This window comes from Mobula hypostoma, chromosome 5 (assembly GCF_963921235.1).
Source record: "Mobula hypostoma chromosome 5, sMobHyp1.1, whole genome shotgun sequence".
NCBI classification, from domain to species: Eukaryota; Metazoa; Chordata; class Chondrichthyes; order Myliobatiformes; family Myliobatidae; genus Mobula; species Mobula hypostoma.
The window spans coordinates 73,236,060-73,248,682 of NC_086101.1; the positions used below are offsets into that span (position 1 = coordinate 73,236,060).

General features: G+C 44.2%; 2 protein-coding genes across 7 annotated transcripts in view; one reads left to right on the forward strand and one right to left on the reverse strand.

Annotated features, from left to right (window-relative positions):
• Nucleotides 1-1,072, forward strand: part of epb41l5 (erythrocyte membrane protein band 4.1 like 5) — a 207,315-nt gene extending 206,243 nt beyond the window's left edge. For all 4 annotated transcript variants that reach the window (XM_063048542.1, XM_063048540.1, XM_063048541.1 and 1 more), the window contains one exon: nt 939-1,072. In XM_063048542.1, coding sequence (XP_062904612.1) covers nt 939-1,002 — 64 coding nt within the window. In that variant the 3' untranslated portion in view covers nt 1,003-1,072. The remainder of the gene's footprint in view (nt 1-938) is intronic.
• Nucleotides 1-12,623, reverse strand: part of si:dkey-3d4.3 (ras guanine nucleotide exchange factor F) — a 180,430-nt gene that overhangs the window by 64,806 nt on the left and 103,001 nt on the right. For 2 of the 3 annotated variants that reach the window (XM_063048544.1, XM_063048547.1), the window contains one exon: nt 5,823-5,947. The exons of the other annotated variant lie outside the window; for it this stretch is intronic. In XM_063048544.1, the coding sequence (XP_062904614.1) occupies nt 5,831-5,947 (117 nt within the window). In that variant the 3' untranslated portion in view covers nt 5,823-5,830. Of the gene's footprint in view, nt 1-5,822; nt 5,948-12,623 lie in introns of those variants that run through there. 3 annotated transcript variants of the gene reach the window in all.

Consider the following 12,623-nt stretch of genomic DNA (forward strand, 5'->3'; position numbering starts at 1 on the left):
AATGCTTCAGGTCCTTCGTCTGCAACAATCCCGGTCAATGTCGTGAATTTGTATAAAGCAGCCTGGCATGTGCGATGTCTGAGAGCGTGAGAGACAGAGATTAACGTTCTGCTGATGTGACAGCATTGTAGTCTCAGTGTTCGTTTCATTCGACGAGGTGTGTTAAAATGAGTTGAGGGAATGAATAGGTGTGGTTCATTATATGTTAGTTTTCTTTATGATCTGTCAAATTGAGAACCAGCTATAATTACCCGGGCAATAAGATGACTAACAGTGAGCTAATGGAATCAGTACACAGACATTGAAGAATGGAAAGGTAATGGATGGATGGCTAGGGCCTTGGAGTCTCAGGATGTGAGTGTGAGTGTGGTAAAGAGGAAATCTGTTTTAGTCAGGGAGTTGAGGATGCTGTGGCACTGAGCTCAGATGCAGCCCTTAGATGCTGAAAGAAACAATGGAGGGCTACAATACCGTGCAATGTCGTAGAGATATATATAGCAATTGGTTTATTGACCATTACAGAATGTCTCTCTGGTGCTTCCCACTCCCTCCCCTCTTCCTCCCCCTTTTCCCAACCATGATTCCCCTCTCCCTGCCCCCTTCCCACTCTCAGTCCACAACAGAGACCCGTATCAGAATTAGGTTTATTTTCACTCACATATGTCATGATTTTTTTTTCTGCAGCAGTACAGTGCAATACATAAAATTACTACAGGACTGTGCAAGGTCTTGGGCACCTGCCTAGGATTTTTGCACGGTACTGTATATGGGAGGGAAGGGTTAGATTGGCCTTTGAGTATGTTTAAAAAGGTCAGCACAACATCCTGGGCAGAAGGGCCTGTACTGCTCTGTACCCTATGATCTCCTCCAGCATTTCCAAATGGCCTCATTGAGCCAGTTAAAAGGCCACTGTGATGTTTACTGTTTATCTCCTGCAGCGCCTCCACGAAGGATGTGGTGAGGACACCGAAGCTGAAGGGGCTGTTGACAACGGAGTTGTGAGAGCTGTGCAAGGATTACCTTTCACCTGTTTTGGAAATGAACGTAGCAGCCAACAGCTTCCTGCATGCCGCCTGATGCTGCACGGGGCGTAACCTAGCAACGTTGAGATCCTCCTTTTGTACAAGATTCCAGCTCCCTTCTTCTCAACAGTAGATGGACCAGTCATTCTCCAGGTAGGGTCTTACTCTATGAGCCCTCGTCGACTCTAAAAACAGTGGACCTTAATTTCTGCGATGGAGAACGTCAGTTCCGAGAAGCTGTCGATGAATTGACTACTGGAGAAGCAGATGTCCATTAAAACGGGAAGAACCGCAACCACTTGATCTCAAGAGGAACAATAGAAATTCTGTTGGAGATAAGTTTGTGTTGACTACTGATCCTGCAAAGGAGCTACTGACACTGATGGATAATCACAGGCTGCCGGCAGAGAGATGAACCTGGGGGAAGTGGAGGAGAAAAAACATCTCACAACATCTCGGCTGCAATTCTTCAACCTGCGTTAATCTGTTGATATGAATCCCCACTGGGACCAGTGGAAGGCTAGATCATCCCTTTGAAAACTTGAGAACATTGAACACTTCCACATGTCAAGTTATTGGGGCACTCTACTCTCTAGATCAGTTCCCAACCTTTCTTATGCCATGCCCAATAGCATTAAGCAACGAGTCCATGGACCCCAGACTGGGAACCCCTGATTTAAATATTCTGCCTCCAAGTACAGTTCATCGGTATTGAACTGAAGGCTGTCATAAATGGAAAGGTGACCCCCACCACAGAATTACACTGATTCTCTTCAAGTCTCCGGCAAAGTGATTTTAATGACTCTGTGCATTGATGCTGTTGGATAGGGTCCTTTTCAAAGGGCTTGAGACTTTTTTTTAAAAGGATGAAATATTTGAGAATCACTTCTTCATCAATTCAAGGCATTTGGGGTAAATGAGTGTATGGGCCACCCTGGGAAGGTATCTGAAAGAGGCATATAGTTCCCACCTGGGATCCTTTTTGATGTCTGAAAGTGGTCAACATGGTTTGTGAAAAAGACTTTAAAAAAAAAATGCTTGCTCTGACTGGAAGGTTCAACCTGTAACATTTGTATTTTTAGGACATCTTTTGGACTAATTCCACATCCAATTTTTTTTTTTAATCCCTTGTCTCCATAAACTCTGTTTTCCCTCTCTCCCCTCATCCTAAGCCCTTCCTTTCCGAAAGTCTGTAATGTGCATTTGGTGGTGGTTTGTATCAAAATGCAGTGACCAGTTTTAATACAAACTCTCTTGCCATGGGAAGGATTATCTCTTCACCATTTTTTGAAGGCTTGGGGTTGTTTTAACTGGAAGGGATGTCTTAATTTGTCTTGCAGGCTACTGTCCATTCTCAGCTATCCAGGAGAATGCTCCCGATTGCTTTCTCATTCATATCATTGGTATAAAGCGTTGATACTTCATTGATATCATAAATGATTAAGCTACAAAAACAGGGCCTGTCAAGTCTGCACTAATCATTACTTAATGGTATTCCAATTGCTTTCTCCTCACCTTCCCACCCACTGTTCACTGGCACGCTGGGGCAATTCACAGCAGGCAATTAACCCATGAATCTGCGGTGTGGCCGAACACCAGAGCATCTGAGTGTGATTGAACGGGGATGTGTGGAGCCGGTAAACAGCTGTACTCCCAGTTGTGCTGAGCTCACTTCCTGCTCGATGGTTCCTTCACTTGGCAGCAGAAGGTAGGGGAGAGCGAGCAAATCTCAACTTGAGTTAACACAGCATGCAGTGAGTGTACAGGCCTGTTTTGCAGCCTCAAACTTACGATGTTCAGCGGGACAAAGACTACTGCTGAAAATCTTTGTCTCACTTAGATGAATCATGTCTGTCTGAATAGGCAGTGGCTTAGTGCACACTTTAAGGATTCATGGAAGTACTATTTCGGTATGCAGTTCATTTGCCTGCTGTGACTGGCCTTTTGTGTCTCATAAGGCATGAACACACTGTACTGTACTTCACCTCCCATACTCGGGCAGGGAAGATGTCTCCATGTTAATTATCACCTTGTCTCACTGGTGCCACAGTTTTTCCTTTTTAATCATAGGGTCAGCTTTGTGCTAATTGATCCATTTCTTCCCCTCCCAGTGTGTCCAGGTTCAGACTGTTGCTGAGTATTAGTGGTGGGTGATAATGGGGAGAGGATGTCTCGCTTGGCACCTCCTACTCATTGCTCATTCTAATTCCCAGGCTTGCAGTATTTCTCTGTAACCAGTGGAACACACTCACTGCGACTGCAAAGCTCTGCTGCTTCACTGTTTGTCATCAGGCATTGTACCATAGGTATGGCTGTGCAGCTTCATCCAAATTGAATAAGAGAGCTGTGTGTTCTGCCAATATAACATTCCACCGGCAATTTGGGTTGAATTCCCATGATAGATGGCAATGGCATCAACCTCTTTTGACTAAGCTTTGTGGACCTCAATACGTTCACAGAATCAGTGAGTAACATCCATTCGACCCAACATCCATGCTAACCAAAATGCCCATCTGAGTTAGTCTCATTTGCTTGTGTACCTCTCCATACATTAATAGTTCTCCTGCCAGTTGTCCTGCACTCCTCCCTCTGCCTATAAAAACCCAATGGATGGATGTTTATTCTTTGCATTGCTATTGTGAGATGGTGATGTAAAGTGACTGGCATGTTTTCTTCCGCACCCAACTCCTGACCAGCTCACAGTGCAAACCACCAAAAAGTTTCGATGACCCACTGTGCCAGTGTTCCTTTATTTCTCCTTATTCTTTATAAACAAGATTGATTATTGGAGACTTTAATCTACGCACCCAATTGTTTGTGCCGTTGAAACAAAAATCTTAACCGGCACAATTCTCTTCTTTTGTATCCTGCTGTCATGTAACGTATACATTTGTAATGTTTGACCGTTTGTTAGAGGTGCTTGAAAGTTTTGAAAGAACAGAAGTATCTCTTCCCAAATCCATGGGGTATGGAGAAGCTGATTAGATAAGACCAAAGGACCATAAGCTATAGGCGCAGAATTAGGCCATTTGGCCCATTGAGTCTGCTCCGCCATTTCATCATGGCTGATCCATTTTTTCTGCCAGCGCCAATCTCCTACCTTCTCCCCATATCCCTTCATGCCCTGACCAATCAAGAATCTATCAATCTCTGCCTTAAATTTACATAAAGACTTGGCCTCCACACTTGCCTTTGGCAGCAAATTCCACAGATTCATCACTCTCTGGCTAAAGAGATTCCTCTTCATCTCTGTTCTGAAAGGATACCCTATTGTGAGACTGTGCCCTTGGGTCCTAGACTCACCCATTATAGAAAACATCCTCTCCATATCCACTCTGTCTAGGGCTTTCAATATTTGATCAGTTTCAGTGAGATTCCACAGTTTCAGTGAGATTCCCTGCACCCCTATTCTTCTAAACTCCAGTGAGTACAAGCCCAGAGCCATCAAATGTTCCTCATACATTAACTCTTTTATTCCCGGAATCATCCTTGTGAACCTCTCCAATGCCTAAAACTGCTCACATTACTCCAAGAGTGGTCTGACCAATGCCTAGTTAGCCTCTTCTCATAGTCATAAATGCTCAGTTCTGTAAGGATCCGTCCAATCTCCCTTTAGCCTGTCCGTCTACGCTTGAATTTTCTCTAGCGAAAAGGAGACTTTGTGACATGTCATGCTTTTGTGAAGAACGTACCAGGGTGAAGCTGTTTCTTTCCTCTCAGCAATACTCACTGGCGATATATATCTGATTCCACAGGTCCAGGAAGCACGAGGTTCAAGCCCTGAAAAATGATGCCCAAAGTACCTAAGGCAACACTTGCACTTTGTAGTACTCTTCACATCCACAGCAAATGCTTGGAAAAATGCCCCAGCCAGTTAAAATGACCCTCAGACTATTCAGCTGGCTTTCCGGCCCTGAGGAAAGGCTTCGGACCAAAACATTGACTCTTTCGTTTCCCTCCATTGATGCTGCTTGACTTGCTGAGTTCCTCCAGCATTTTGGGTGTGTTGCTCACACTATTGACCCAGGTAGTGAAGGAGGGGCCTAGGTTTAATTTTCTGAGTTTATTTATTTAAATTTGTTCATGGTAGCACACGACACTGGCAAAGCATGAACTTATTTTACATCTCCAATTGACCATTGAACAGTGGAACTTGAATAGAGTACACTGTGGGGATATAATTCCACAAGACCGGGTAAGGACGAACAGTTCCCCACAACACTTTTGTAAAGCTTTATTTAACAACTTAACCCCTAACCGTTACACTACGCCATGGTGGTTAGCAAGACCCCTTTAGAGCTTAGGGCGTCAGAGTTCGGAGTTCCATATGGGCGCCAACTGCAAGGAGGATGTACATTCTCTCCATGACCACGTGGGTTTCCTCTAGATGATCCAGTTTCCTCCCACAGTCCACAGACTTAACGGTTAGTAGGCTAAGTAGTCGAAAATTCTCCTATGGTTAGGCAAGGGTTAAAATAGGTTGCCGGTGGCATGGCTCATTGGGTCAGAAGGGCCTGTTTCGTGTTTTATCTCTAAATAAAATCTGGTAGTTTCATTATCATTGATATCAGCAAATTTTAATTCCAAATTTAGCATTTCAATTTCTCTGTGATTGCGGTGGGATTTGACTTGATCTCTATATAATTTTCCAGACTCTGGTTACTAATCCACTCGTTTACCTTCCATGCAACCATGTCACAACTTCACCCCCACTAAGACCTCAGCTGGGGTGGGTTTTACTGCAAAAGTCTATGAAGGATGAGGATAAATTTTAACGTAACACATTGTTCTGACTGGATGATAAAATGCTAAAAGTAGAAGCTGGAAGGGAATTTCAAAAGCAATTTTCTGGGGTGGAGGGAGTGGTATGAAAAATACAGCAGGTGGTGGAAAGTTGAATTAAAATTACAAAGTTCGGACAGCATCTGTGGAGAGGAAATGGAGATAATGTAATTGGCATTGTTACTGAAGAAAATGCATCACATTTTTAAAATCATTGACACAAATGGATCAGCCATGATGAAATGACTGGATGGGCCAAATGGCCTAATTCTGCTCCTATGTCTTATGGTCTTATAAATGCAATGTGTCACAGAAAATGCATAACACAGAGAGAGGCTTCCCAGCCCACTGAGTGTATACCATTTGAAAACAGCACAGTAAGTTTTGTGACAAATTAACAATCTGGATTTTGGAGCACAAAAACAATGTTCCTGGTCACTGGGTTGCCAGTTGAACAATCTTACCTTCGATGCCTGCTTACATTGAATAAGTGGCCAAAAAATACCCCTAAATCTGACTCATACTAGATGATCACTTTATGTGCTGGGTGGTTCTTGTATTAATACCCTTGAGATTGAAGTAGCAAATTTCAAGAAGTACGTATACGTTTAGTAGCCAATGCACAAGGTAGGACCACTGTCTCCAGATAGGATTTGCTGTTAATTTATAGTTCTAGAACTTTATTGTTCAAGTGCAATTTTCACTAGTCCTTCAGCTGTAATTTATTTTTTGATTTTAAAATGCACGTTCTGTTTCACCTTCACGATTAGTTTTTGTATAGACAAGTATGAAGGGCACAACATTGGTAAAAGTAAATGTGATTTGTAGTTTAAATAGTCTTTTGTACATTTATACAGTGTGCTTTTTATTTTTGCTCTTACAATAAAAATGTACTTTCATCCCACTGGAAAGAAGTTCTGGCTGTTTGGTGTAGTTTTCAGTTGCAACCTCTAAACTTAGCTGCATATGGCTAATCCACCTTTCCCACCAGACTCATGGTCAGGTCATCACTCTCATTTCGATTCTGTTCTGATACCATCTTAGTAACAAAATTCTCACCTTTGCATTCACTTCCCTCTTCGTTATCTCACCACCCCCCAAACCTTGCTCTTGTTTTCATCGGACAAGCCCTACAAGCAGAATTCTGGGCCCTTTCATCTCTGACTGTTATGGATCCCCAATCTTCATCGTTCCACTATTGGCAGCTGCACCTTGATCTGAAGGCTGGATCTGTCTCCCTCTCCCCTCCCCCTGGTGCTCCTGAAAACTTGCCTCACCTGGGGCAGATACCCTCCAACCCAGAGACTTGCCTCACCTGGGGCAGATACCCTCCAACCCAGAGACTTGCCTCACCTGGGGCAGATACCCTCCAACCCAGAGACTTGCCTCACCTGGGGCAGATACCCTCCAACCCAGAGACTTGCCTCACCTGGGGCAGATACCCTCCAACCCAGGGACTTGCCACCTACCCCAATCGGATGAGTCAGCGTCCAGTACCGGTGCAGACTTAAGCCCAGAAGCCCAACAGTAATACGTTCGGAGCTGCTGCCAACACCGTCTCTGCCGAATGTTTTCCTGGTATATTCCTCAGGGAGACAGTGGGAGACCTGTTGGGCTCTCGGGAACCGAAGTGGTGCAGGTACCGCAGCCTTGGTCAACAGACTGAGAGAAAGGTACGTGGATTTCTTTTTGTTTGATTTATGTAAGTTTTTAAGAAGTATTGAAATGAATAGTAAAATATTTTAAATGGTTATCCCTGTCATAATTCCTTTCCTCCCACAGCTGCTGCTTGACCCTGTGAGTTCCTCCTGTAGACTGTTGCAGGTTTCAGCATCTGCTGCTTCCTGTGTCCACATTTTAACTGAATAAGCTTTTCAAGTGTCGCTGATTGTCTTAGTATTTTAATATTTTTACTGCAGGTTGTCAAGGTTGTGACCATTACAATAAAGGTTGTAATTGCAAGAGAGCACATATTAACTCTATAAAAATGGTTTAAAGTCAAGAAACCATGCGTGATAACCAATATCTAAAACATTGCACAAAATGTAGGTGAGAAGGGGTAGGTTCAAAGAGGATGTGAGGGGTGAGTTTTTTACTCAGAGAGTGGCGGATGCCTGGGGTGGCGGTACAGGCAAATACATTAGAGGCTTTTAAGAGATGTTTAGATAGGCACATGGGTATGAGGAACATGGAGGGATATGGAATGGTGTAGGTGTTAGTGTTTGAGTGTTTCTGATTTGCTTTTTAGCTGGTTCGGCACAACACTGTGGACCAAAGGGCCTGTTTCTGTGCTGTACTGTTTCATGTACTGAAAGAGAATTCTGTCTAAAATCATTAAGAATATGAAAGTCAGTGGATAAATTGAGACAGTACAAACGTACTTTCAAACTACATGGCATGGTAGTGTAGCAATTAGCGCAACGCTAGAACAGCGCTGCAACCTCAGCACGGGATTTGGATCCCACCACTGTCTGTAAGGAGTCTGTATGTTCTCCCTGTGGGGTTCCTCCAGGTGCTCCGGTTTCCTCCCACGTTACAGACGGGTATGGTAAGGGTTACTGAGTTGTACGGTAAGGGTTAGTGAGTTGTGGGTAGGACATGTTGGTGCCAGAAACGCAGCAAAGGTGATGTATTTCACCGTGTGTTTCGATGTACATGTGACAAATGAAGTTACTCTTAAAAAAAAAGAAAGCAGCCTCCTGGCAATTGAGAATGATTTCCTCTGGTTTGTGGGTCCAAAATAGAAAGATAGCGAGCTATAGAGATTTTGAAAATGAAGCATCGATTTGGTGAAACACTGGTAATGGTTTTTGGTTTATTACTGTCACATGTAGTGAGACACAGTGAGAAGGTTGTCTGGTGTACTGTACATGGAGATCTAATCAATACACAGTGCATTGTGGTAGAATGAGGTAAAACAATAACAACGTAAAATAAAGTAAAAACTACCGACAGATTGCAGTGCAGGTAAATGATAAAAGTATGAGGTCATAACAAGGTAGATTGTGGGGTCAAGGGTCCTTTTTATCGTACACAAGGTCCAGTCAAGAATCTGATAACAGTGGGATGGAAGCTGTCCTTGACCCTGGTGGTACACATTTTCCGGGTTTTGTATCTTCTGCCCGATGGGAGAGGGGTGAAGAGAGAATGTCCGGGGTGGGTGGGGTCTCTGATCATGCTGGCAGCTTTACTGAGGCAGCGAGAGGTATAGACAGAGTCCGCAAGGGAGAGGCTGGTCCCCCTGTGACGTGCAGAGCTGTGTCCACAACTCTCTGCGGTTTCCTGTGGTCACGTACAGAGCCGTTGCCCCATCAATCCATTTTGCATCCAGACGGCATACTGTCCATGGTGCATCGATTGAAAAGTGGTAATGGTCAATGGGGACGTGCTGAATTTCTTTAGGCTGAGGAAGAAGAGGGGCCAGTGAGCTTTCTTGGATGTTACATCAATGTGTCTGGATCAGTTCAGGCTGTTGGTGATGTTCACACCTAGGAACTTCGAAGCTGCCAACCTCAACATCACTGATGTAGACTGGAACATGTGCACCACCTCCTTTCTGAAGTCAATGTCTAGCTCTTGTTGACGTTGAGGGAAAGATTGTTGTCATGACAACATATCACATATCTCTTTCCTGTACTCCGACTCGCCGTTATCTGAGATGCAGCCCTCTATGATGATATCATCTGCAAACTTGTAGGTGGAGTTATGGCCGATTTATACTTGTGCGTCAAATGTATGCTGTAGGTACAGCATAGCCGTGAACCCTGCGCTGTAGCCTAACGTGCACCTCTCCCAAAATGTAACTACGCGTCGCGGCATCGCAGACCATGACAACTGTGATTGGTCTGCTTAGTAGCATCGCATTTCCTCCTATGCTGCAATAGCTTCCCATTGGGCGACTGAAGGGCAGGGAAGGAACTCTGGCTGCAATGCTTTCCATAAAGCTTTACAGACCTCCGAAATTATGGAGGACCCTGTGCTTGACGCCAGTTTGTAGCTAGCTGCTACAGCCTGTGGACTTCCACCTGAAGCTAAAACTCGAATGGTGATTGCCAGTCTCTGAGTATACTGTGTGTACACTGATGTGAAATAAATGGTTGGAGACGATGAACCACATCATCAAATCTACCTGCCGACATCCGAAAATATTTGAAATGCATTTCCTTGTCCATGTCTCTTAGTGACCGGACAAGCACAGAAAATTCACCCTCCTTCAGTTTCAGTCACCATTGTTTGAAGTTTGAGTTTCTTCGTGTTGAGTTTCAACACGAAGAAACTCAACACAGTGGCATAGAAACCCCACCGCCAACTAGCGTTGGCAGTGAATTGCAGAGAGAAGCAGACACACCAACGCACAAGTATAATTGCTCACAACGGCGTAGCCCACTTGTGTAGGCTGCAGCATAAGCTAGTACGCACAAGTATAAATCAGCCTTTAGAGTGGAATCTAGCCATGAAATCCCGAGTGTACAGGGAGTAGAGTAGTGGACAGAAGACACAGCGTCAGTGCTGAGAATAATCGTGGAGTATTGCTGCCTATTGTTACTGATTGAGGTCTGTTGGTCAGGATGTCAGGGATCCTGTTGCAGAGGGAGGCAGTAACTCCCAAGGTCTAGAGTTTGCTTGTAATAATGGTAATGAAGGCAGGGCTGTAGTCAATAAACAGTGGGTCTGATGTAGGTGTCTTTGCGGTCCAGATGCTATGGAGATGAGTGTAGGGACAGGGAAGTGGAATCCACCATAGATGTATTCCAGCAGTAAGCAAATTGCAATGGGTTGGAGGTGTATCTGGAAAGTTGGAGGTGATGTGTGCTATGGTCAGGATCTCCATAAAACCATAAGACATAGGTGCAGAATTAGGCCATTCAGCCCATCAAGTCTGCTCTGCCATTCCATCCTGGCTGATTTATTATCCCTCTCAATCCCCTTCTCCTGCCTTATCCCAGTAACCTTTGATGCCCTGATTAATCAAGAACCTATCAACCTCTGGTTTAGATTTACTGAATGACATGGCCTGCGCAGCTATCTGTGACAAAGAATTCCATGGATTCACCACCCTCTGGCTAAAGAAATTGTTCCTCATCTCTGTTCTAAGTGGATGTCCCTCAATTCTGAGGCTGTGCCCTCTGCTCCTAGGTTCTCCCACTACAGGAAGCATCCTCTCCACATCCGTTCTATCTAGGCCTTTCAATATTCGATAGGTTTCAATGCAATCTCCCTCATTCTTCTAAACTGCAACGAGTACAGACCCAGAGCCATCAAATGCTCTTCATGTTTTAACCCTTTCATTACTGGGATCGTTCTCGTGAACCTCCTCGACCATCTCCAAACCAGCACATCTTTTCTTAGATAAGGGGCCCAAAACTGCTCACCATATTCCAAGTGTAGTCTGACCAATGCCTTAAAAAGCCACAGCATTACATCCTTGGTTTTGTGTTCTAGTCCTCTCAAATGAATGCTAACATTGCATTTGCCTTCCTTGCCATCAACTCAACCTGTAAGTTAACCTTTAGGGAATCCTGAGGACTCCCAGGTCCCCTTGCACCTCTGATTTTGAATTTTCACCCCATTTAGTCTATGCCTTTATTTCTTCTGCCAAGCTGCATGACAGTGCACTTCCTTACGTTATATTCCACCTTGTCCATTTTCCCAATCTGTCCAAGTCCTTCTGCAGACAGACACCATGTTTCCTCAAGACTGCCTGTCCCTCCACCTATCTTAGTATCGTTCACAAACTTGGCCACAAAGCCATCAATTCCATCATCAAATCATTGATATAACATGAACAGAAACAGTCCCAACACTGACCCCAGTGTAGCACCACCAATCACTGGCAGCAAACCCGAAAAGACCCTTTTTATTCCCCGTCTTTGCCTCCTGCCATTCAGCCAATCTTCTATCCAGCTAGCACCTTTCCTGTAATACCATGTGATCTTGTTAAGCAGCTTCATGTGCGGCACTTTGTCAAAGGCCTCTTGAAACATCCAATCAACATCTTTGTCCGTCTGGCCTGTTATTACCTCAAAGATTTGTCAGGCGAGGTTTCCCCTTCAGAATACCATGCTGTCCCGGGCTTATTTTGTCATGTGCCTCCAAATACCATAAAACCTCATCATTAATAACAGACTCCAACATCTTTTCAAACACTGAACTCAACCTAACATTTCTTCTGCCTCCCTCCCTTCTTAAAGAGTGGAGTGACATTTGCAATTTTCTGGTCCTCCAGAACCATCTGGAGTCTAGTGATTCTTGAAAGATCATTATGAATGCCTCCAGAATCTCTTCAGCCAACTCTCTCAGAACCTCGGGGTGTAGTCCATCTGGTCCCGGTGACTTATCTACCTTCACACTTTTCAGCTTCCCAAGCACCTCCTTAGTAATAGCAATGACACTAGGATTTCTGGCACTTTGCTAGTGCCTTCCACCGTGAAGACTTAACTTTGTCTGCCATTTCTTTGCCCGCCCCCCCACACACACACACACACACACACACACACACACACACACACAACTACCTCTCCAGTGATATTTTCCAGCGGTCCGATATCCATTCTCTTCTGTCTTTTACTCTTTATATATTTTTCAAAAAACTTTTTGTATCCTCTTTTATATTATTGGCCAGATACTAAATCTTTTCTCTTTTTATGGCTTTCTTAGTTGCCTTGTGTTAGTTTTTAAAAGCTTCCCAATCATTTACCTACCCACTAATCTTTGCTATACTGTATTATATGCTCTCTCTTTGCTTTTATGCTGTCTATCACTTCCCCTACTCGCCACTGTTGGCTCACCCTCCCTGTAGATTGCTACTTTGTCTTTGGG